General features: G+C 51.8%; 1 protein-coding gene across 2 annotated transcripts in view; it reads right to left on the bottom strand.

Moving 5' to 3' along the window:
- Positions 1 to 24,175, bottom strand: part of LOC119973725 (carbohydrate sulfotransferase 11-like) — a 90,677-nt gene that overhangs the window by 57,241 nt on the left and 9,261 nt on the right. The window contains exon 1 of one of the 2 annotated variants that reach the window (XM_038812130.1): positions 18,413 to 18,725. The exons of the other annotated variant lie outside the window; for it this stretch is intronic. Within the exon in view, the coding sequence (XP_038668058.1) occupies positions 18,413 to 18,518 (106 nt within the window). The 5' untranslated portion in view covers positions 18,519 to 18,725. Of the gene's footprint in view, positions 1 to 18,412; positions 18,726 to 24,175 lie in introns of those variants that run through there. 2 annotated transcript variants of the gene reach the window in all.

The following is a 24,175-nucleotide window of genomic DNA, read 5'->3' on the forward strand; positions in this document are numbered from 1 at the left end:
GCAGAAGGAGGCCATTCGGCCCATCAAGTCTGCACCAGCCCTTTGATAGAGCACCCTACTTAAGCCCCACGTCTCCACCCTCTCCTCGAAACCCAGTAACCTCACTTAACCTTTTTGGACACTAAGGGCAATTGATCATGGCCAATCCACCTAACCTGCACATCTCTGGACTGTGAGAGGAAACCGGAGCACCCGGAGGAAGCGCACACGGGGAGGATGTGCAGACTCCGCACAGACAGTGACCCAAGCCGGGAATCAAACCTGGAACCCTGGAGCCGTGAAGCAACTGTGCTACCCACTGTGCTAAGTTTAATGCCTGACAGTACAGCGCTCCCTCAGTACCGGACCAGGAATGCCAGCCTGGATTAGGGGCTCAGGCCTGAAGGATGGGAACTAAACCCACAACCTGGGTCTCCGAGGTGAGAGAGGCTGGACCGTAAGATTAACCTGCTTGGTTTGTTTAAAACCAAAGATTGACTTCCCATCATAAATAACTAATCAGCAGCTAAATAGATGAAATCGCACTTCTCTTTTTCAATGGAAAGTTGAGTAAAAATAAAAGTGCTGTCGAGAATTGGAAAGGGAAGCTTCGATCTGAGCTGAGTTCGAGCCTATTGCAGAGATTTCTGAACTCGCGGGCGAAGACTTCATTTCCTCATTCTCATTCAAGGTTGAGTGCCAGTCATACATTTGATCATTTGGAATTCTGATTATTCAGATTCCAGTTCTTGCTGGTATCTGCCAATCTCCTCCACACTGACAATGTGGACAGCTCTGCACAGCTCTTCTACGTGTTGGCAGGAGTGGCAAGTTGAATTTCCCCAAGAAACATTACTGCTAGGTTTCACATCACCCTGAACCCCCCCTCCCCCAATTCCCCCCCCACCCTTCACCCCCAATCCCCCTACCGAGTCGGAGATTGAGGTCATAGAATCATCATAAAACGTACAGTGCAGAAAGAGGCCACTCGGTCCATTGAGTCTGCACCGGCCCTTGGAAAGAGCACCCTACCTAAACCCACGCCTCCACCCTATCCCCGTAACCCAGCAACCCCACCTAACCTTTGGACACCGAGGGGCAATTGATCATGGCCAATCTTTGGAAACCCACACAGACACGGGGAGAACGTGCATACTCCACACAGACAGTGACCCAAACCGGGGGAAATCGAACCCGGGACCCCTGGAGTTGTGAAGCAACAGTGCTAAGTTTGTCCCAGCCAACGTTATTATCCCTTAGAAACAGGAGCAGTCATTTGTCACCATCCAGTCTGGGGTAGTCTTGTGCTTTCTCCCACAAGGAAGGCTTTGGACGACATGCAAACAGTTTACAAAGTGCACCGAAACCTTGCCACAACTTCGCCACTGAACGTTGCTGCGAAGTGGAATGTTGACACAAGGATTGTCCACCTCTTCTAGCAATGCGCAAAACGGAGAGTCAACGCAGGTGGAGCAACCAGGAAATTCACAATTCACATCACTGCATTCATCACCCAATTCAGCTCGGAATTTGGCATTTTAGGATTCCGGCTTTGCTGATGGACGATTGAAATGTAAAATGAAATGAAAATCGCTTATTGTCACGAGTAGGCTTCAATGAAGTTACTGTGAAAAGCCCCTAGTCGCCACATTCCGGCGCCTGTCCGGGGAGGCTGGTACGGGAATCGAACCGTGCTGCTGGCCTGCTTGGTCTGCTTTAAAAGCCAGCGATTTAGCCCAGTGAGCTAAACCAGCCCCTAGATTCAGGGAAATCTGACCATCGGGCGGCCAATTTGACCTTCAAGTGACTTTCCAAATCCGTTTCCTTTTCCAACCGTGGCAGGAGAACCATCGGTTGTCACACACAACATTCTTTCTCATATCAACTCCTTGCTCTTCAAAACAGTTTCCCCCATTTTCCCGCTTTGTTGTGCCACACGAGGGGTTTAGACGATGTTGTATCTTATAGCCAATGCCCACCCTGTAGTATGTCACATGATTATAGGGGGACATCATCAGAGGCACTTGGGAGATTTCCCTCTCTGTTCCATCGCAGACTGTGAACAAGCAACACCTCCGTAAATAAACCCTGACAACCGATTACGTACCCACGGTCCGGCAGCCTGGTTATCCTTTGTCTTGCCGGTCACAAAAAGTGAAACCCCAGAAAACGGAACAGGCAACAGAGTTCCTCTCGGAATTCATCGGAAACACAAAGGGCGGGATTCTCCACTGGCGCCCGCCCAGGGGTTTGCCGATGGCGTGGGGCTGCCCCACAAAGGGCGGGATTCTCCACTGGCGCCTACCCGGGGGTTTGCCGATGGTTTGGGGCTGCCCCACAAAGAGCGGGATTCTCCACTGGCGCCCACCCGGGGGTTTGCCGATGGCGTGGGGCTGCCCTACAAAGGGCGGGATTCTCCACTGGCGCCCACCCGGGAGTTTCCCGATGGCGTGGGGCTGCCCCACAAAAGGGCGGGATTCTCCACTGGCGCCCGCCCGGGGGTTTCCCGATGGTGTGGGGCTGCCCTACAATGGGAAACCCATTGACCGGCCGGCGTAACGGAGAATCCAGCCGGCGGGTCGGGGCAGAAACGCGGCGGGGCGGAGAATCCCACCCAGTATCTATAGTAATAATAATAATCATCTTTATTAGTGTCACAAGTAGGCTTACACTAACGCTGCAATGAAGTTACTGTGAAAAGCCCCTAATCGCCACATTCCGGCGCCTGTTCGGGTACACAGAGGGCAAATTCAGAATGTCCAATTCACCTATCAGCCCGTCTTTCGGGGCTTGTGGGAGGAAACCGGAGCAACCGGAGGGAACCCACGCAGACACGGGGCGAACGTGCCGACTCCGAGCAGGCAGTGACCCAAGCCGCAAATCGAACCTGCGACCCTGGCGCAGTGAAGCAACAGTGCTAACCACTGTGCTGCCCATATCTTGCAACAACTGTCAAGCGTGGAACGTCACTCACATCCACGCTCTCATTGAATGTAAAGCTCACCACCACTAATGCAGCCATCTGCTTTTCGTTAACGTTTTCTACCATTTCACTTACGCCTCTCTCTGGCTCTGGCAGAACAGGCAGTCCTTTTAACATACAAACAATCACGTTATTTGGCAAATCATTGAACACAACCTCGGGGATTACTGAAGAAAGGATTTTTTTCCTCCATCTGTAAACGGCATTCCAGCGTTTGCAATGTGCAATTTTGAAACTCCCCCCATGAATTGTTCTTATTTTATTTAAGCTTTTAAAAATATTGCTCTGCTTCTCAAATCCTGCTGCAGCTTTTTGGATTGATTCGACCTTGTCCACTTTGTCAAGAAAGGTTTCCTGGTGCTGGATTTGAAAATGTCACCCAACACACGGATGTGCGGCACACAATACTTTCGCAATGGAAAACGCAGGCAGCATGATCCTTCTTCTCAATAAACCCAAATCCATCTGTCCCTGACAGCTGAAGTGTGTCCTTAGGGGCCGACGTTTTGATGAATGTGCTCCTCAGTTTACAGCGAGCAAAGTTGCACATTACGTGATAAACTGGTGTGAGCAGCAAATCAGGACTTCAAAACATCCCAGTTTCGAATAAAACACAAGTATTAAAATCTGAATAATAAATGCATCTTTTATCAATGTGACATACTTTCTCGGGATTCTCAGATGACAATTTTTGTTTCTTTAGCACTTTTCATGTTGTTCTTCTGGACTAGCACGGAGCGCCGCTCAAAATCATCTGGCACGGCACCGTTGGCACCGTTGGCACAGGGTTGTCATCCTCTGATGGAGGGCGACAGTGCCAGTGCAGTATTTCTAAGAGTGCAGCACTGTCAGAGGTGCCATCTTTCAGATGCAACTTCAAATGGAGGTGGGTGCCTTCTGACGCAGTGTAAACGATTCCAGGGGTCTACTTTGGAGTGGAGCAGGGAGAGTTCTTCCCAGGGGCCCGCAGCTAATATTTATTCCCCCGAACCAACATCACAAAATGGATTATCTGCTCATGATCACATTGATGTTTACGGGATCTGGCTGTGCGCAAATTGGTTGCCGTGTTTCATACATGCCAACAGTGACTACACTTCAAAACATACATCATTGGCTGCAAAGCACATTGCAACATGCGGAAGTCCACAAGGAAAGGTGATTATATAAATTAAAATCGCTCTGTTATTTCAGGAGGAGCATCGTCACTGTTCTGCAGTGAGGTGCTCAGGTGTAAGAATCACCTGTTGTTCCTGAACACCACACTTACAACAAAGCATCAACATATCCCAAATTAAATCAGACACACTGATCCCAAACTATTAAACTATTATTTTCAGGAGCACAACCCTCTCATTTACATTTGAATGAATCAAGATTAACCCCAACACCATCTCCCAAGGGAGCCTGTTCTATGGATTAGCTCCTCACTCACTGATATTGGATGGGATTCTCCGGTGTGCCAGGTCCCCACACCCCCTCCCCTGGCAATAACTTCAGGGATAACCCCCACCCCCCTCTCACCAACCCCCACACTCTGCTGGGTGGTCCGGCAATGATGACCCCACACTCTGCTGGGTGGTCCGGCAATGATGACCCCACACTCTGCTGGGTGGTGCGGCAGTGATGAACAGGGGCTGGCACCATGGCAGACGCACACCCAAATCCACCAATCCACCTAACCCGCACATCTTTGGACTGTGGGAGGAAACCGGAGCACCCGGAGGAACCCCACACACACGGGGAGAACGTGCAGACTTCACACAGAAAGCCACCCGAGGCCGGAATCGAACCTGGGTCCCTGGCGCATTGAGGCAGCAGTGCTAACCACTGTACCTCCCTTCCGAATCTACAAAACAGCAATCATATCACTGTTCAAACTAGTTGATTGAACCTATGAATGAGGAAGTTATCAGTTCAAGTATCACTCTCGGGAGGGGGGGGGGGGGGGGAGCACAGTACCACAAGTGGATAGCACTGTGGCTTCACAGCTCCAGGGTCCCAGGTTCGATTCCCCGCTGGGTCACTGTCTGTGCAGAGTCTGCACGTTCTCCCCGAATCTGGGTGGGTTTCCTCCGGGTGCTCCAGTTTCCTCCTACAGTCCAAAGATGTGCAGGTTAGGTGGATTGGCCATGCTAAATTGCCCTTAGTGCCCAAAATTGCCCTTAGTGTTGGGTGGGGTTACTGGGTTATGGGGATAGGGTGGAGGTGTTGACCTCGGGTAAGTTGCTATTTCCAAGAGCCGGTGCAGACTCGATGGGCCGAATGGCCTCCTTCTGCACTGTAAATTCTATGATCTATGATAAACAGAGGGAGGGGGGTGGAGGGGGATTGAGCTGCCAGTATTGCCGGGAAGTAGAGGGCGATCTGGTGTTACCGCCCAGCAGTTTCTCATTTCCCTCACTACCAGTGTTGTGGTTATTCTCTGGAACCTTCAGAAGCTTTGCTTCCCACTCTCTAACGTTGGTTTAACGGGAGGGACGGTTCAGACCAGTTACTGTCCCTCTATCGCACACTGCAACTCTCAGATGGCGAGGCTGAAAATGTTTCCCCCAGAGAGGCCTGGATGGGAGTTTGGCAGAACATCCAAAAACACAACAAAAGAGGCTCCCACAAGGACGAGTTTCACAATCAGAATGATGATTACTTCCTCAGTCCAACAAACCAAACTAAAAACAGAAATCCGCCTGGCCAGTCAAAAATCCCCAGAACAGGAGGAAAGTGCGGATTATGTCGCACTAATCTTTCAGTAACATCGCTCTGATGCACTGCGACATCCACTTGGGATCAGAAGCCTAACTAACTCAGTCTTTGATCAAACGCAGCGATGGAAAAAAAAGACCATTCAGTCCATCGTGCCTGCACTAGCCCATGGATAGAGCTATCGAATTAGTCCTACTGCCCCTGCTCTTTCCCCCAGAGCCCTCTTTCCTGTTCAAACATTTCTGCAATTCACTTTCGAAAGTTTCTACTGAATCTGCATCCAATGCTCCCTCGAGTTTAGATAGTTGGCGAGTGATCGAATTGGATGATTAAAGGGGTTGGAAGATAGATGGAGAGAAACTGTTCCCTCCGGAGGAGGTCGGGGGGCAAAACATGGAGGAAGAACCTTAAGACAAGATCGTTCAGGGAGTGGATGGTGGGAAGAACGTTCTGATATAAAAGGGGATTGGAAATCTGGGATATCCTCCCCAAAAAAGCTGGGAGAAACTGAAATTGAAATTCCTATCCAACTCCGTCTGCACAAACAGTAGCCAACTCAGCAACTGGGAGAGGGTCGGCTAATTGATCCGGATCAGAAGGCTTTGAGTGGAATGGGGGGAAACCGGTTCGCTTCGCACCCGATACCATCAACAGCGAGAAAGAATTGTTCAGGGCCCACTCGATGGGCCAAATGGCCTCCTTCTGCACTGTATGATTATCACATCTTACTGTGCACTAAGTCTCCCGTACATCACAACCGTGATTGCACCTCATTGATCGAGACGGGGTTTGGGATGTCCTGAGATTTTGAAAGGTGCTACACAAATGCAAGTTTTTCTTTCCATAAAATCCCGACTGTGCAAAAGAGGCCATTCGGCCCATCGAGTCTGCTCCGACCCTCCGAGAGAGCACGCATCCTAGACCCACTCCCTCACCCTATGCTGCACGATATTCCCAGAGCATTACTGAGGAATGCTGCATGATATTCCTGTGGTATTATCATAACTGTCGGAACTGCAAGGGTTAATGAACTGTCTAGAGTAGCCACTAGAGGGAGCTACACTTACAACTATATAAGGCAGTGATGCTAATCCTTGTGGGAGACAGTGTGCAGGAGTTAGCCAGTGAGAGTCAGAAATACAGATAGTGTAAGTGAGAGCAGATCATAGTTTAAACCAGTAGTGATATTAGCTGTAAATGTTATTAATCAGTTGTGCATTCTTTAGGAGTACGTGTTGAATCCAAGTTAGTAGTGTAAATAAAATCATAGCTTTGTTTAAGTTAAAGCTATTTTGTCTTCTTTATGAACTCTATGCCAACTATCCTGAATTAAGCAACACAAAGAACAATTCCCAGAGCAGAACCGAGGGAATGCTGCACGATATTCCCAGAACATTTCAGAGGGAATGCTGCACGATATTCCCAGAGCAGAGCCAAGGGAATGATGCACGATATTCCCAGAGCATTACAGAGGGAATGCTGCACGATATTCCCAGAGAAGAACCGAGGGAATGATGCACGATATTCCCAGAGCAGAGCCAAGGGAATGCTGCACGATATTCCCAGAGCAGAGCCAAGGGAATGCTGCACGATATTCCCAGAGCATTACAGAGGGAATGCTGCATGATATTCCCAGAGCAGAGCCAAGGGAATGCTGCACGATATTCCCAGAGCAGAACCAAGGGAATGCTGCACAATATCCCCAGAGCATTACAGAGGGAATGCTGCACGATATTCCCAGAGCATTACAGAGGGAATGATGCACGATATTCCCAGAGCAGAACCGAGGGAATGCTACACTGCCAGAGGCACCATCCTCCGGATGAAATGTCAAATAGGGGCCGTGTCTGCCCTCTCTCAAGTGGATAGAGAAGATCCCACTATTATGAAGTACAGGAGCGATTTCCCCTGGTGCTATGTTTTTGCCTCACCAACATCAGGTTATGTGGGATCTTGCTGTGCTCAGATTGCCTTGTGTGTTCCCCATGTTCCAACAGAGACGACGTTTCAAAATGGAGCTTCATTGGTTACAAGTGTTCAACGGGTCCCGTATAACGTGCTACCTAAATGCAAGATAATTCTTGTCTAAACCTAGGGCCTTCTGAGAGGTAGACTCTCTCTCGCTCTCTCACAAAGACCTATGTTTGCCCCGCGCCTGTATTTAAAAGGACCGCATGTCTCCTGCTTCATCAGTTGATTTTTGAGGAAGAATTTGCTGCTTTCACCGGCAGGATGTCTCAAACCACGCTCACAGTTTCTAAGGAAACCTTTGTGCCAGGAGATTGGCCAGCTGGCTGGCCCAAAACACTCGCTGCTCTGTCCCCTCACTGAACAATCTTAGCCAATCAATCCCAGCTCGGGGCACACCAGAGATACTGGGTGGAGAGTTGACCAACAGCGCACATTCCCTGGAGCACACTGTCTATCACCTCTATCCCCTTCCCTCCCTTTGGAAGCAACGATACCTAGCGGGATTCATTCAAAGTCCTGATAGCCCCTCGGTCACCACTTGCTGTGCGCAAAGCTGGAGAGCAAGTGTCATTCGGATATTCCACCTGGGGGTGATTCACACCAACCCTTATTTCAGCTGCCATCTGATATGAGGCTTAAAATTGGTTTGGTGGGAATACAGCGCAGAAGGGACAGTGTTCAATAAACCTTGAATATCAGCAGAGCAGGTAACAGATACATGTCCCCATGCCAGTCTGAAATGCTTCAGTTTTACAATGCTGCCATAGCCAATTTCCCTCTGCCTTTGTCCAGAGCTATTAACAGCTGCTGGGGTTCTTTCCCTGAGCAGGACAGGCTGTCAGAGCTGAGCTCAGACAGAGTTTACACAGTAGTCTGACCCTTCTGAACCCACATCTCAACACCATCCTGTTCTGGATGAACAATGCAGCACACGGCTTCCATTCCGACTGTTGCTGCTGACCACAGCTAGCCGGCCCAGGACACAGGAGGCAGACCCTTTGCCCCTCGGATTGCTGCAGCCTTCTGCTGTGCAATTCACTTTCAGAAAAAGGAGCTGAACGGTGGGGGCGGGGGGGAGGCGGCACAAGAGACACAGGCGGACAGGCGAGCACACATGTCTTTCTATAACCACCTTTCACTGTCATCACACATCCCAAAGCACTTTACAGCTAATTAAATACTTCTGAAGTGTGGTCACTGTTGTAATCTAGGAAAAGGGACAGCCAATTGCCTCCTCTGTCCTGGGCCGACTGGCTGTGGTCAGCAGCAGTCGGAATGGAAGCTGCGTGTTGTTCAGCCACAACAGGATGGTGTTGGAGATGTGGGTCCCAGGACTCTGGAGATAATTCCCTGCTCTTCTTCAAAATGCTGGTCATTGCATCTTTTAGCCCCCCGGAAAATGCAGAGGGGCATTTGGAAAGAAATACATTGGTGCACACAGTGATCTACTCACACAGACAACCATCACATACACACATAACTAAGCAGGACCGGCCTGCACACGCAATGGCCCCGCACACGCCACAACCCCGCGCACGCACCACCCCCGCACACGCACCACCCCCGCACACGCACCACCCCCGCACACGCACCACCCCCGCACACGCACCACCCCCGCACACCAGCCCCACACGCGTACCGGCCCCGCACACACACCACCCCCGCACACACACAGCACACGCACCGGACACGCACACGCCCCGCACACTAGCCCCACACGCGTACCGGTCCCGCACTGCCACACCGGCCCCGCACACGCCAGCCCCGCACGCGTACCGGCCCCGCACTCGCACCACCCCCGCACACGCACCAGACACGCACACTGCTCCCGCACACGCACCGGCCCCGCACACGCACCAGCCCCGCACACACACACGCACCAGCCCCGCACACACACACGCACCAGCCCCGCACACACACACACGCACCAGCCCCACACACGCACCAGCCCCGCACACACTGATGTACCATCAATTCGACTCAAGACACAATTAGGTTCCGAACTGTGGCTTTAAATCAGCTAGTTGTTAGCCCGGTGGTCGACGACAGAGAATGGCCGACCGCCGGGAACTCTGGGTACTTATACCCCGCCTCGGAGGCGGGGCCTACTTGCCTCTCGACCAATTGGAGAGCAGTCACATGACTTGTCCCAACCAATCGGAGGAGAGGCACATGACCAGCCAGAGCCAATGAGAAGCCAGTGCTCATATCCATACCACCACACACACACACACACGCACCAGCCCCGCACACAGACACACATCAGCTGCGCACACAGACACGCACCAGCCCCGCACACAGACACGCAAAAGCCCTGCACACACACACACACACACGCACCAGCCCCGCACACAGACACGCAAAAGCCCCGCACACACACACACCAGACCTGCACAAGCACCGATAACTGCTTAGAACTGATTCTCCTCCTACGCAACCATTAAATATCCAATAGCCAATTGAAAGGTAGCCCTGAATCTCACTGGCCCAGTGCTTTGTTACCTGCCCAATGCTCCCTTCTTCAGCTCAGTAACAACATTTTGTCCGATGAAACTCCTGTGAAGCACCTTAGGGTATTAAAGAGCACATTGTAGGGCAGCACGGTGACACAGTGGTTAGCACTGGGACTACGGCGCCGAGGTCCCAGGTTCGATCCCGGCCCTGGGTAAACTGTCAGTGAGGAGTTTGCACATTTGGGTACTCCAAATTTATTTTTTTTTAAAGGAGCACATTGTGGTCAGTCCAGCGAGCAGCTGGACGGTCGGGACTGTCCTGTGTGATTGTGGTCATTCGAACGAGTGGCAGGAGGAGGGAGACTATTCGCCAGGCTGGAAAGCAGAATACTGGAATGGGGAGACGGGCTGGATCCTCTTTGTCTCACAGATGCTGCCCTCGTCTCGGGTACTCTCCCCAAGTCAGACTTACTGAAGCAGGATTAGCAGCTGGTGGGGGTTGGGGCAGCTGGTAGGGGTTGGGGCAGCTGGTGGGGGTTGGGGCAGCTGGTGGGGGTTGGGGCAGCTGGTGGGGGTTGGGGCAGCTGGTGGGGGTTGGGGCAGCTGGTGGGGGTTGGGGCAGCTGGTGGGGGTTGGGGCAGCTGGTGGGGGTTGGGGCAGCTGGTGGGGGTTGGGGCAGCTGGTGGGGGTTGGGGCAGCTGGTGGGGGTTGGGGCAGCTGGTGGGGGTTGGGGCAGCTGGTGGGGGTTGGGGCAGCTGGTGGGGGTTGGGGCAGCTGGTGGGGGTTGGGGCAGCTGGTGGGGGTTGGGACAGCTGGTGGGGGTTGGGACAGCTGGTGGGGGTTGGGGCAGCTGGTGGGGGTTGGGGCAGCTGCTGTCAGTGAAGATTCCCAGCAGAGCAGCCGGCAACTGTCGGCGGCATTTTAAACTTCTGTAAACATTTTTTAAAAATTTCCTATATTGGAAGAGTGGGTTTTTCTGCCCATTTAACAGATTCACCATTCCAGCAAATCATAGCTGATCCCCATCTCAACCCCAAAAAGCCAGCATTTCTCCCATACCCTAATCCAACCACTGCCACGCTGGATTGGCCGCGCTAAATTGCCTTAATTGGACAAAGAAAAAAGAATTGGATACTCTGAATTTTTTTTAAATTAAGAAAGAGTTCCAGATTTTCACAAACCTTTGTTTAAAACTCTGTGACATAGTTTCACTCTGGGATTACTTTGCTTTTCTGGAGTCTCTCACCAGAGGAAATATTTTCCATTTATTCCCAGAGCCGATTCCTCACTTTGACAACAATGGTTCAGTGGGTAAAACTCAAAATGCTGCGGGTTCAAACTCCGCTCCTGAGATTTCAGCGCAGAGGCTAGAATGATAACCCCAGCACACTGCTGAGGGTACACCGCCCGCCAGGGGGGCACACTGCCCACCAGGGGGGCACACTGCCCGCCAGGGGGGCACACTGCCCGCCAGGGGGGCACACCGCCCACCAGGGGGGCACACCGCCCACCAGGGGGGTACACTGCCCGCCAGGGGGGCACACCGCCCACCAGGGGGGCACACCGCCCACCAGGGGGGCACACCGCCCACCAGGGGGGCACACCACCCACCAGGGGGGCACACCGCCCACCAGGGGGGCACACCGCATGCCAGGGGGCACACTGCCCACCAGGGGGGCACACTGCATGCCAGGGGGCACACTGCCCACCAGGGGGGTACACCGCACGCCAGGGGGGCAGACAGCGAGGGAACAACGCAAGGGCACACCGCCCACCAGGGGGGCACACCGCCCACCAAGGGGGCACACCGCCCGCCAGGGGGGCACACTGCCCGCCAGGGGGGCACACTGCCCGCCAGGGGGGCACACCGCCCGCCAGGAGGGCAGACAGCTAGGGTGTGCCACCGGGCCGGGATGGTTGGCGACGGTAACGCGCTGCCATGCGGGAGGGTTGGCGACGGTAACGCGCTGCCATGCGGGAGGGTTGCCGACGGTAACGGCTGCCATGCGGGAGGGTTGCCGACGGTAACGCGATGCCACGCGGGAGGGTTGGTGACGGTAACGCGCTGCCATGCGGGAGGGTTGGCAACGGTAACGCGCTGCCACGCGGGAGGGTTGGTGACGGTAACGCACCGCCATGCGGGAGGGTTGGCGACGGTAACGCGCTGCCATGCGGGACGGTTGGCGACGGTAACGGCTGCTTTCAGATGAGACATCAAAACAACGTGTCTGACCTCTTCAGTGAATCTAAACAATTCCATGGCATTTGAAGAAGTGCAGGGAGATTCTCCTGAATTTAACAGAGATGGGGAGGGGGGTGTAGGGGCTGGAGGAGGTTACAGAGATAGGGAGGGGTGTAGGGGCTGGAGGAGGTTACAGAGATAGGGAGGGGTGTAGGGGCTGGAGGAGGTGACAGAGATGAGGAGGGGTGTAGGGGCTGGAGGAGGTTACAGAGATAGGGAGGGGCGTAGGGGCTGGAGGAGGTTACAGAGATAGGGAGGGGTGTAGGGGCTGGAGGAGGTTACAGAGATGGGGAGGGGTGTAGGGGGCTGGAGGAGGTTACAGAGATAGGGAGGGGTGTAGGGGGCTGGAGGAGGTTACAGAGATAGGGAGGGGCGTAGGGGGCTGGAGGAGGTGACAGAGATGGGGAGGGGCGTAGGGGGCTGGAGGAAGTTACAGAGATAGGGAGGGGTGTAGGGGCTGGAGGAGGTGACAGAGATAGGGAGGGGGTGTAGGGGCTGGAGGAGGTGACAGAGGTAGGGAGGGGTGTAGGGGCTGGAGGAGGTGACAGAGATGAGGAGGGGTGTAGGGGCTGGAGGAGGTTACAGAGATAGGGAGGGGTGTAGGGGCTGGAGGAGGTGACAGAGATGGGGAGGGTGTAGGATCTGGAGGAGGTTACAGAGATAGGGAGGGGTGTAGGGGCTGGAGGAGGTGACAGAGATGAGGAGGGGTGTAGGGGCTGGAGGAGGTTACAGAGATAGGGAGGGGTGTAGGGGCTGGAGGAGGTTACAGAGATAGGGAGGGGGTGTAGGGGCTGGAGGAGGTGACAGAGATAGGGAGAGGGGCGTAGGGGCTGGAGGAGGTTACAGAGATAGGGAGGGGGTAGGGGCTGGAGGAGGTGACAGAGATGAGGAGGGGTGTAGGGGGCTGGAGGAGGTTATAGAGATAGGGAGGGGGTGTAGGGGCTGGAGGAGGTTACAGAGATAGGGAGGGGGTGTAGGGGCTGGAGGAGGTGACAGAGATGAGGAGGGGTGTAGGGGGCTGGAGGAGGTGACACAGATAGGGAGGGGTGTAGGGGCTGGAGGAGGTGACAGAGATAGGGAGGGGCGTAGGGGGCTGGAGGAGGTGATAGAGATGGGGAGGGGTGTAGGGGCTGGAGGAGGTGATAGAGATGGGGAGGGGTGTAGGGGGCTGGAGGAGGTGACAGAGATGGGGAGGGGCATAGGGGGCTGGAGGAGGTGACAGAGGTAGGGAGGGGTGTAGGGGGGCTGGAGGAGGTGACAGAGATAGGGGAGGGGCGTAGGGGGCTGGAGGAGGTGATAGAGATGGGGAGGGTGTAGGGGGCTGGAGGAGGTGATAGAGATGGGGAGGGGTGTAGGGGGCTGGAGGAGGTGACAGAGATGGGGAGGGGCATAGGGGGCTGGAGGAGGTGACAGAGGTAGGGAGGGGTGTAGGGGGGCTGGAGGAGGTGACAGAGATAGGGAGAGGGTGTAGGGGCTAGAGAAGGTGACAGAGATAGGGAGGGGCGTAGGGGGCTGGAGGAGGTGACAGAGATAGGGAGGGGTGTAGGGGGCTGGAGGAGGTGATAGAGATGGGGAGGGGCGTAGGGGGCTGGAGGAGGTGATAGAGATGGGGAGGGGCATAGGGGGCTGGAGGAGGTGATAGAGATGGGGAGGGGCGTAGGGGCTGGAGGAGGTGATAGAGATGGGGAGGGGTGTAGGGGGCTGGAGGAGGTTACAGAGATAGGGAGGGGTGTAGGGGCTGGAGGAGGTGACAGTGATAGGGAGGGGTGTAGGGGGCTGGAGAAGGTGACAGAGATAGGGAGGGGGTGTAGGGGGCTGGAGAAGGTGACAGAGATAGGGAGGGGTGTAGGGGGCTGGAGGAGGTGACACAGATAGGGAGGGGTGTAGGGGGCTGGAGGAGGTGACACAGATAGGGAGGGGTGTAGGGGGCTGGAGGAGGTGACACAGATAGGGAGGGTTGTAGGGGCTGGAGGAGGTGACCCAGATAGGGTGGGGTAATTTTTTTTGAAATTAGAGCTAGGGAGGGGTGTTGGACTTTGACACAGCCACTGTGATCCTGTGCAGGGCAATGGGCAGCGAGGCTCTGACACCAGCCCAGTATTTCCACAATATACCCCTCCTTGGTTAGCCAGGGGCTGGTTTAGCACAGTGGGGCTGGAGTTGGGGTCAGGTGTGGAGCTCATACCCACATCCTGTAACAACCCATCCCACTGCTACCAAAACAACCAGTAGCTACAATACCAACAAACGCCGGCAGGGAAAGGTGCAGCTAATGATATACACACGATGGGATTGGATGAAAACTGGATGACGAGGGATACGGCACTGGGAAGTGCTGAGGGTTTTGGCCAAGGGGGGTATCATAACTTGGAGGGCCGAAGGGCCTGTTCCTGTGCTGTATTGTTCTTTGTTCTGGCGGGCGAAATAATGGAGGAATTTGAAAAAAAATGAGGATTTTAAAACTGAGGCATTGAATCACTGGGAAGACGGGGGTGATACGGGGTGACAGGTTCAGACACTGAGTTTTACTTCACTCTGGGTTTCCAGATGGTAAGATGCAAGAGGCCAACATGGAGTTGAGTCCAGAGGTAAACGATGGCAAGAATGAGGGTTTCAACAGCAGAGGAGGTGACATTGGGGTGGATCTGACTGATGTTATAGAGATGGGAATAGGTGATGTCCATGATGATATGGACGTGTGGTTGGTAACTGATCTCGGGGCGCAACGTGGCACCAAGTTATCCATTTTGGTAGGAATAACAGCAAACGGGATTATTATTTAAACGATAAAATATTAAAGCATGTCGCTGTGCAGAGAGACCTGGGTGTGCTAGTGCATGAGTCACAGAAAGTTGGTTTACAGGTGCAACAGGCGATTAAGAAGGCAAATGGAATTTTGTCCTTCATTGCTAGAGGGATGGAGTTTAAGACTAGGGAGGTTATGCTGCAATTGTATAAGGTGTTAGTGAGGCCACACCTGGAGTATTGTGTTCAGTTTTGGTCTCCTTACTTGAGAAAGGACATACTGGCGCTGGAGGGTGTGCAGAGGAGATTCACTAGGTTAATCCCAGTGCTGAAGGGGTTGGATTATGAGGAGAGGTTGAGTAGACTGGGACTGTACTCGTTGGAATTTAGAAGGATGAGGGGGGATCTTATAGAAACATTTAAAATTATGAAGGGAATAGATAGGATAGATGCGGGCAGGTTGTTTCCACTGGCGGGTGAAAGCAGAACTAGGGGGCATAGCCTCAAAATAAGGGGAAGTAGATTTAGGACTGAGTTTAGGAGGAACTTCTTCACCCAAAGGGTTGTGAATCTATGGAATTCCTTACCCAGTGAAGCAGTTGAGGCTCCTTCATTAAATGTTTTTAAGGTAAAGATAGATAGTTTTTTGAAGAATAAAGGGATTAAGGGTTATGGTTTTCGGGCCGGAAAGTGGCGCTGAGTCCACAAAAGATCAGCCATGATCTCATTGAATGGCGGAGCAGGCTCGAGGGGCCAGATGGCCTACTCCTGTTCCTAGTTCTTATGTTCTTATAAGTTTCAAACAGGCTCAGGTTGAGCCTCAGAAGCGTTGCTAAAGGGAGGGATGGAGTCAGTGGAAAGGGAACGGAGTTTGGAACAGGGACAGAGAGGCAATGGCTTTGATGACAACTGACAAACATTGATCCATTTGTTTACTCGGGCATGTTTCTGTGAGCAGCTCCCAGGCCAAAGCAACACAAAAAGTAAACAGGCCTGAAAGATTCCGCTGAGCATTCAGAATAAAACAATTTGATCTCTGCAGCTAGGAACAGGGATGGGGTTTCGATTGGCATCCTCCAGCACCCCCCCCCCCCCCCCCCGCCAACTTTCCCCAGAGGAGGGAGACGAGGGAGACTGAGCACGAGGGTGATCAGGAATCACCCCTAATACTGTGCGATGGTCCTATTGCCAAATAGCCAACTGAGTCCCATTATGAAGGTTCAAATATGAGGAGCCACTCAAACAAAAACAAAACGGACACAGAAATACACATTACAACAACAACAGCAGCATGTATATGGCATTTTTAACGGAGCCATGTTAAAGGGAGGCGGGGAGGTTTAGGGAAGGAATTCCGTAGCTCAGGACTCAGGCAACTGAAGACACTGCCACAATGGTGGAGTGGTTAATGTCAGTAACATGCACGAGGCCAGAACTGACGGAGTGCAGATAGGAGGTTTGTGGAGCTGGAGGAGATTACAGAGATAGGGAGGGACAAGGCCATGGAGGGATTTGAAAACAAATTTGAACATGTCAAAAAAAAAAAGTCCTGACCGCGGAGTGCCTTTAGCAATTTGTAACTCACACAAACCACAGAGTCTGAGAGACCAACTAAATATCAGATTATAGTCTCAAAACATGCAGTCAGTCACATTCACACCAGCCAGCAAGTCAGCTTGCAGTAATCACTACCCTTATAACGTGGTGAAATAAAACTCAGTCAATCCACAGGAATGAGACACTCTGAGTTCCTCCCACTAGCTCCCAGTTGTTGGACTAAAATAATGCATCTGTGGCTGTACAAACTTCCCAATCAACTTGCCTCAACTATAATCCACACTGCCACTACCTTTGAGTTCTGACGAAAACTTGTGACCTCCCTCTCTCCACAGCTAGTCTGCGGTCTGCTGAGTGATCCAGCATTTGACACGTTTTAGTTCCGTTTTCTAGACTTTGCTTTCTGCTACATTTGACACCCTGGCAGTACCCTGCTTCCAAACTATTCAACCTCTCCGGTGCCAACATTCGCACAGTGGTCGCACCCTCTCATCTGAGGGTAACCCCAACTCCAGAGACTAGAGTCCAAACTCCTGGTCAACAAATCCTGTGCTGCAATATTAGGGGTTACCCATTTTACAGGTGGTTATAAAAGATCCCAGGCCGCCATTACGAAGAGGAGGGGGGCAGTTTTCCCTGGGACTGATATTTATCACTGCACCGAAAACAAAGGTTCTCCTTGTCACATTGTTCGTCATGGGATCTTGCTGTGTGAAGATTGGCCATCTTGTCTCCTACGTTACACCAGCGACTACGTTTAATAATAATAATAATCTTTATTGTCACAAGTAGGCTGACATTAACACTGCAATGAAGTTACTGTGAAAAGCCCCTAGTCGCCACATTCCGGCACCTGTTCGGGTACACTGATGGAGAATTCAGAATGTCCAATTCACCTAACAGCACGTCTTTCGGGACTTGTGGGAGGAAACCGGAGCACCCGGAGGAAACCCACGCAGACACGGGGAGAACATGCAGACTCCGCACAGACAGTGACCCAGCAGGGAATCGAACCCGGCTCCCTGGCCCTGTGAAGCAACAGTGCTAACCACTGTGCTACTGTGCTACTGTGTGAACATTGGCCACCCTAGCTCCTGCATTACAACAGTGATTACGTTTCAGAGTCTTTCAGTGACTGTGAAACGTTTAGGAACATGGGACTGTTAAAGCCCATGAGAATATACAATAGTTAGAGGCCGTCCCTTCAGCCCCTCCAGCCTGCTTCACCATTCAGCAACATCACAGCTGAGCCAATTATAAACCTCTCCTCCACGTTCCTGCCTGTCCCCAGAACCTGGAGTCTCTTGCAGATCAGAACTCTGACTAACTCAGCAATGACCCACAGCAAAGTGAATTCCACAGACCAATAACTCCCAGAAAAGACATTTCTCCTCAATCTCGGAATTAAATGGGAGACCCCCTTATTTTGAAATTGTGCCCCCCCCCCCCCCAGTTCTAAATTCCCCCAATGAGGGGAAACACTCTCAGCATCTACCCCGGCCAGCCCCCTCAGAATCTGACGTTTCAATAAAAACCACCTCCAGTGAGTAGCGGCATAAAAATGAACAATTTACAAGGATTGGAATTTAAACACAAATTATCAACGTGTCAGCAATTGTCAGCCTGTAACACCCCCTTCTATCTCTAACTTTCGGCTTGAAAGTGTGTTTTTTGTGGCTGGCAGGCGGATATTAACATTCAATGAAGCCCCCAGCTCTCCCTCGTCAGTTTCCAAATTGTTACTGGCTTGTGTCAAGTCAGTTTCACCCGTTGCATTACCTGGGCTGAAGCCTCCCTGGAAGTACAGGACGAGCAGCAGGAAGGATCCGAGGCAGATCACGGCTGCTACTTGCACCACCCTCGCCCTCGCCCTCGCCCTCCTCATTGCCTTCAGCTCCAGCTTGCCCAGCAGCCTGGCCAGCCCGGCTTGGCTCAGGTTGCCGCTCGGATACCGCCTCTGCCACAATGTAACTGGGCTTCAATGTAGCAGCTTCCCCCGGAAGCCACCACCAGCTGCGGGCAGGGAGAGCCAGGAACTTCCCCAACTTGTCCTCAAACTTCTTTCCCACCAGCCTGCGGTGGGATGACCTCGTCACTCTGCCCATTCCCAATCCCGGCAGCACCTGAGGGTTATTTCTTTGGAAAGGGGGTCTGAAAGTGTGACGTTTGCTCCCTCTACCCCTCCGGCCACCCCCTTCACTCGTTTGTTCATTCCGCTATCGTATTGTCTCTAATAGGCGGGACCCCACCATTGAGAAGCAAGAGAGGCATTGTCTTGCTCATGGATTGATTTTTGTCTCTTGCTTTCTCTCAGGAGCTGCCACTTGCTCTGCACCCCAATTCACTGGAAGGATGCCATTCGGTCCACCAGCTCAGTGCTAGCTCCTTGCCAGAGAATTCGTATAGCTCCTTCCACTGCACGGTAGCACAGTGGTTAGCACTGTTGCTTCACAGCGCCAGGGTCCCAGGTTCGATTCCCGGCTTGGGTCACTGTCTGTGTGGAGTCTGCAAGTTCTCCCCGTGTCTGCGTGGGTTCCCACCGGGTGCTCCGGTTTCCTCCCACAAGTCCCGAAAGACATGCTGTTTGGTGAATCGGACATTCTGAATTCTCCCTCTGTGTACCTGAACAGGCGCCGGAATGTGGCGACTAGGGGATTTTCACAGTAACTTCATCGCAGTGTTAATGTAAGCCTACTTGTGACAATAAAGATTATTTAAGGGTGCTTTGCATCCCCGAATCATTTTTCTGCAGGAGATACTGGCTGGAAAATAATGAAACGGCTGCGTGTTGCTTGCCAATCCCATCCCGATGTGAGGGGGTGGGGAGGGGGGTTGGTACAATTGGATGATCTGGTGGTCTCAGCTCTCAGTTTAGCTGGGGTGAGCGGTGATGTTGACTATCGCAAAGAACGGTGTCTCTGAACATGCCTTTGGCACCCCCCAAACCAGGGACTGACTTAACATTTTATGTACAGTTCGGCACCTCTTTTTTTTATATAAACATTTTATTGAGGTATTTTGGTATTATAACAACAACAAAATAAACAATGTACATGAAATTATAAACATAGTGCAAAAGTCGTCTCCCTCCCTTACAGGTCCCACCTTTATTAACCCCCTACTCGAAGCTAAACTAACCCCCCCCCCCACCTCCCCCCCACATTCTGCTGACGATTAATTTTCTGTGAAGAAGTGGACGAACGGTTGCTATCTCCGGGCGAACCATAACAATGACTCTCTCAGGGCGAACTTGATTTTCTCCAAACAGAGAAAGCTAGCCATGTCCGATAGCCAGGTCTCCGACTTCAGGAGCTTTGAGTCCCTCCAAGCTAATAATATCCATCTCCGGGCTACCAGGGAAGCAAAGGCCAGCAGTTCGTTACCTCTCACAAACCCCCCATCTCTGACCCTAAAAGAACAATTTTATAATCTTTATTGCCACAAGTAGGCTTACATTAACATTGCAATGAATTTACTGTGAAAAGCTCCTAGTCCCCACACTCCGGCGCCTGTTCGGGTACACAGAGGGAGAATTCAGAATGTCCAAATTACCTAACAGCACGTCTTTCAGGACTTGTGGGAGGAAACCGGAGCACCCGGAGGAAACCCACGCAGGCACGAGGAGAATGTGCAGACTCCGTGTAGACAGTGACCCAAGCCGGGAATCGAAGCTGGGACCCTGGTGCTGTGAAGCAACAGTGCTAACCACTGTGCTACCGTGCCGCCCATATCTTGTAACAACTGTCAAGCATGGAACGTCACTCACATCCGCACTCTCGTCAAATGTGAAGCTAACCCCCACTGTCTACAGTGGTAACAGACACATGGGAACCCCACCACCTTGACCTTCCCTTCAAGATCCTGATTTGGAAATATATTGGCCGTTCCTTCACTGTTGCTGGGCTGAAATCGTGGAACTCCCTCCCTAACAGCACTGTGGGTGTACCTGCACCACGTGGATTCCAGCAGTTCAAAAAGGCAGCTCACCACCACCTTTGCAAGGGATGGGTAATAATTATAATATTTCTTATTGTCGCTAGTAGGCTTACATTAACACTGCAATGAAGTTACTGTGAAAAGCCCCTAGTCGCCACATTCCGGCCCCTGTTCGGGTACACAGAGGGAGAATTCAGAATGTCCAATCCACCGAACAGCAGATTTTCGGGACTTGTGGGAGGAAACCGGAGCATCCGGAGGAAACCCACGCAGACACGGGGAGAACGGTCAGACTCCGCACAATGACCCAGCGGGGAATCGAACCCGGGATCCTGGTGCTGTGAAGCAACAGTGTTAACCACTGTGCCACCGTGCGGCCCAATAAATGCTGGCCTAGTCAGCGATGTCCACATCCTTAAATAAGCACTTGCCCGGGACTGCACTGGAATGTCCAGATCACATGCTCAGAGTTGAACCTATAAACCTCTCAGAGCGTCTGGCTGTGATTGAGGAAAGAATATTTACCTGCTGCTACTGACAATGTGTGTTTTAATAATAAAGCGTTTTGTAGAATTCAGTGACATAAATTTATGCAAATAATCGGTTAATGGTGTGACTCACAGCTGAATGTGTTGGTTTAAATAATTGTAAAGTGTGATGGACCTATCCTGACTCAGGAATCCTGACTGTCAGTGAGTACCATGCTGGTAAACAATTCACCAGAGTAGCCAACTCCACAGCCAAGGTTTTCACCAGAAAATTCAACCAATGCCCACCCCATATCATGATCGTCAGTTGTCTCTCTCCATGGCCTCACCCCCTCCTTATCCGTTACCTCCTCCAGATCCACAACAGGGATCTCTCAGCTCCTCCAATTCTAGCCTCTTGCCAATCTCCAATTTGAATAGCACCGCCATGGACAGATTCGCCCTTTAGCTGCCTGAGTCCCAACCCCTGAAGCTCCCTCCCTCAATCTCCTGACCTCCATTTCTCCTCTACATCGCTCTTAAAACCTACCTCTTTAACCAAGCTTTTCGTCGCTTGTCCTAATCTCTCCTTCCGTGGCTCAATGTCAAATTGTGTTTGATAACCCTCCTGAGAAGCACCTTGGAATGATTCATACATATTTATTCCCCAAATAACACTTCCACTAGCCTATCGGGTCGTTTATCTTGCGGCTATTTGTGGGATCTTGCTCTTCCCACATTGGCTGCCACATTTCCTACATTGTACTGCAGTGATTATACTTCAGCTTCACTATATTGGCTGTAAATCACTTTGATATGTCTCAAGGCCACGCGAGGTGTAGCACAAACACAGATGCTTTCTTCAGTCTTTCGAACAGAGTGCTGATTTGTTCCGCTCACTCACTAACCTCAGTATTTCGGCATCAACAGTGGAACATTTTGATAGATTTCCATTGGCTGTTTATCACAAGCTACAGGCCTGCCTGTCAGCCGCTTTAATAACCTAACCCAGGAAATGATGATCATTTTCCGCCCTGTCACACACAACAAAACTTTTCCATCATCGGGGGATTAAAACATTAGCTCTCGACTCAAAATTTACTTCAACGATGAATTATCCATCAAAGTTCCTTATTTACATTTTGTATTCTTTACCATTCAGCCTGGTGTCAGCCGTGGCTTGGTGGCGCCTGCTCTCATCTCTGTGTCAGAGTTGTTGTGGTGGTTTTAAGTGCCCACTCAAGGCTAGGTTTCCAGTGAAGTGGCTAGAATGTCCCGGACTGGCACAGATGCCATCTCTCTGAGATGGCCTTGAACAGAGGGTCTCCTGTCTTTCCCCTCAGGCAGGTGTGAAGATCCCACAGGGACTATTTCAAGTAAGAGGAGGGGGCGGCCTGGAAGTGTTTGGAGGCAGATTCAATCGAGGCATTAGATGATTATTTGAATAGAAACAATGTGCAGGGGTGCGGGGAAAAGGCAGGGAAATGGCACGGAGACACGATGCTCGTTCGGAGAGCTGAGTGCAGACACCATGGCCTCCTCTTATCATAGAATTTACAGTGCAGAAGGAGGCCATTTGGCCCATCGAGTCTTGGAAAGAGCACCCTACCCAAGGTCAACACCTCCACCCTATCCCCATAACCCAGTAACCCCACCCAACGCTAAGGGCAATTTTGGACACTAAGAGCAATTTATCATGGCCAATCCACCTAACCTGCACATCTTTGGACTGTGGGAGAAAACCGGAACACCCGGAGGAAACCCACGCACACATGGGGAGGATGTGCAGACTCCGCACAGACAGTGACCCAAGCTGGAATCGAACCTGGGACCCTGGAGCTGTGAAGCAATTGTGCTATCCACAATGCTACCGTGCTGTCAAATTCTCTTGCACCAATTCTGTGAATCCGCGATTAGCACATTGCTGGTTTATAGCGTGCTGTACACTCATTGGCTGCTCTATTGCCTAACTGACATTCAGCACGACACTTCAAAAGTACTTCATTTTCTGCAAAGCGCTTTGGGATTTCTTGAGGATGTGAAAGGCGCTATAGAAATACAGGCTCTTGCAGTTGAACAATGTTCATGTGTTGGCAGTTTGAAAATCATTAGTTTTAGAGTGACTATCATTTTGTAGTTTGAATTAATATGTTCTTAGGGGAAATTGATGGAAGTCATTTTAATAAAAAACTAAACAGCATAACTGGAAATGAGGCAGGGGAGTTAAATAGACAGCCTTCACTGGCAGGCAATTAAATAATCAATCATTCATTAATAGATATGTTACAAAGGCTGGAAATGTAATTTGGAATACAAATATTTAAGACTTTTATCATCATAATCATATTATTGAAACTTGGTTATTAAAATGAACTTCTAAAGTGTTGTGAGAGAAAAGATTAATGTGTGTTTCTCATGACACAGAATAAAGAGAAACATGAATATTAACCCTGACAAGGAGAAGGACTGAATAGACCCTTTGTCTAAATGGCCACAACTCCAGACAACGGGCAGCTAAATTGACCAATTATTGGTTGAGATGAAGGCCTGCCTCAGGTTAAGAGATTTAGGGCGAGATTCAGCAGCCTCGTCACTCCCGGTTTGCTTTGGGGACGAGGATGTTGAATCTCGTGAAAGTCCTCGCAAGATTTTTTTTCAATGCATTTAGAGTACATCTTTTGGGCTGTGGGGGTGAAAGCCACACAGACACGGGGAGAATGTGCAAACTCCACACGGACAGTGACCCGGGGCCGGGATTCAAACCCGGGTCCTCAGCACCACAGTGCTAACCACTGTGCCACGTGCCGCCCTACCTCGCAAGATTTAGCAGAGTCTCGCATGGGTCTCGCCAGGGTGAGACTGGTCTCGCCAGGGCGGCACTGCCGGGTGCCATGATTGGTGTGGGAGGAATGGGTTTGGATTCATGGGACATTGGCACCAGTATTGGGGAAGAGGGGACCTGTTCTGATGGGATGGTCTCCATCTGAATCAAGCTGGGACCAGAGTCCTGGTGAATCGCAAAACTAGGGCTGTAGTGGGGTGGGGTTGGGGGGGGGGGGGGGGGGGGGGGGGGGGGGGGGGTGGGGGGGGGTGGGGGGGGGTGGGGGGGGGGGGGGGGGGGGGGGGGGGGGGGGGGTTT

Source organism: Scyliorhinus canicula, chromosome 11, assembly GCF_902713615.1.
Source record: "Scyliorhinus canicula chromosome 11, sScyCan1.1, whole genome shotgun sequence".
Taxonomy (NCBI): domain Eukaryota; kingdom Metazoa; phylum Chordata; class Chondrichthyes; order Carcharhiniformes; family Scyliorhinidae; genus Scyliorhinus; species Scyliorhinus canicula.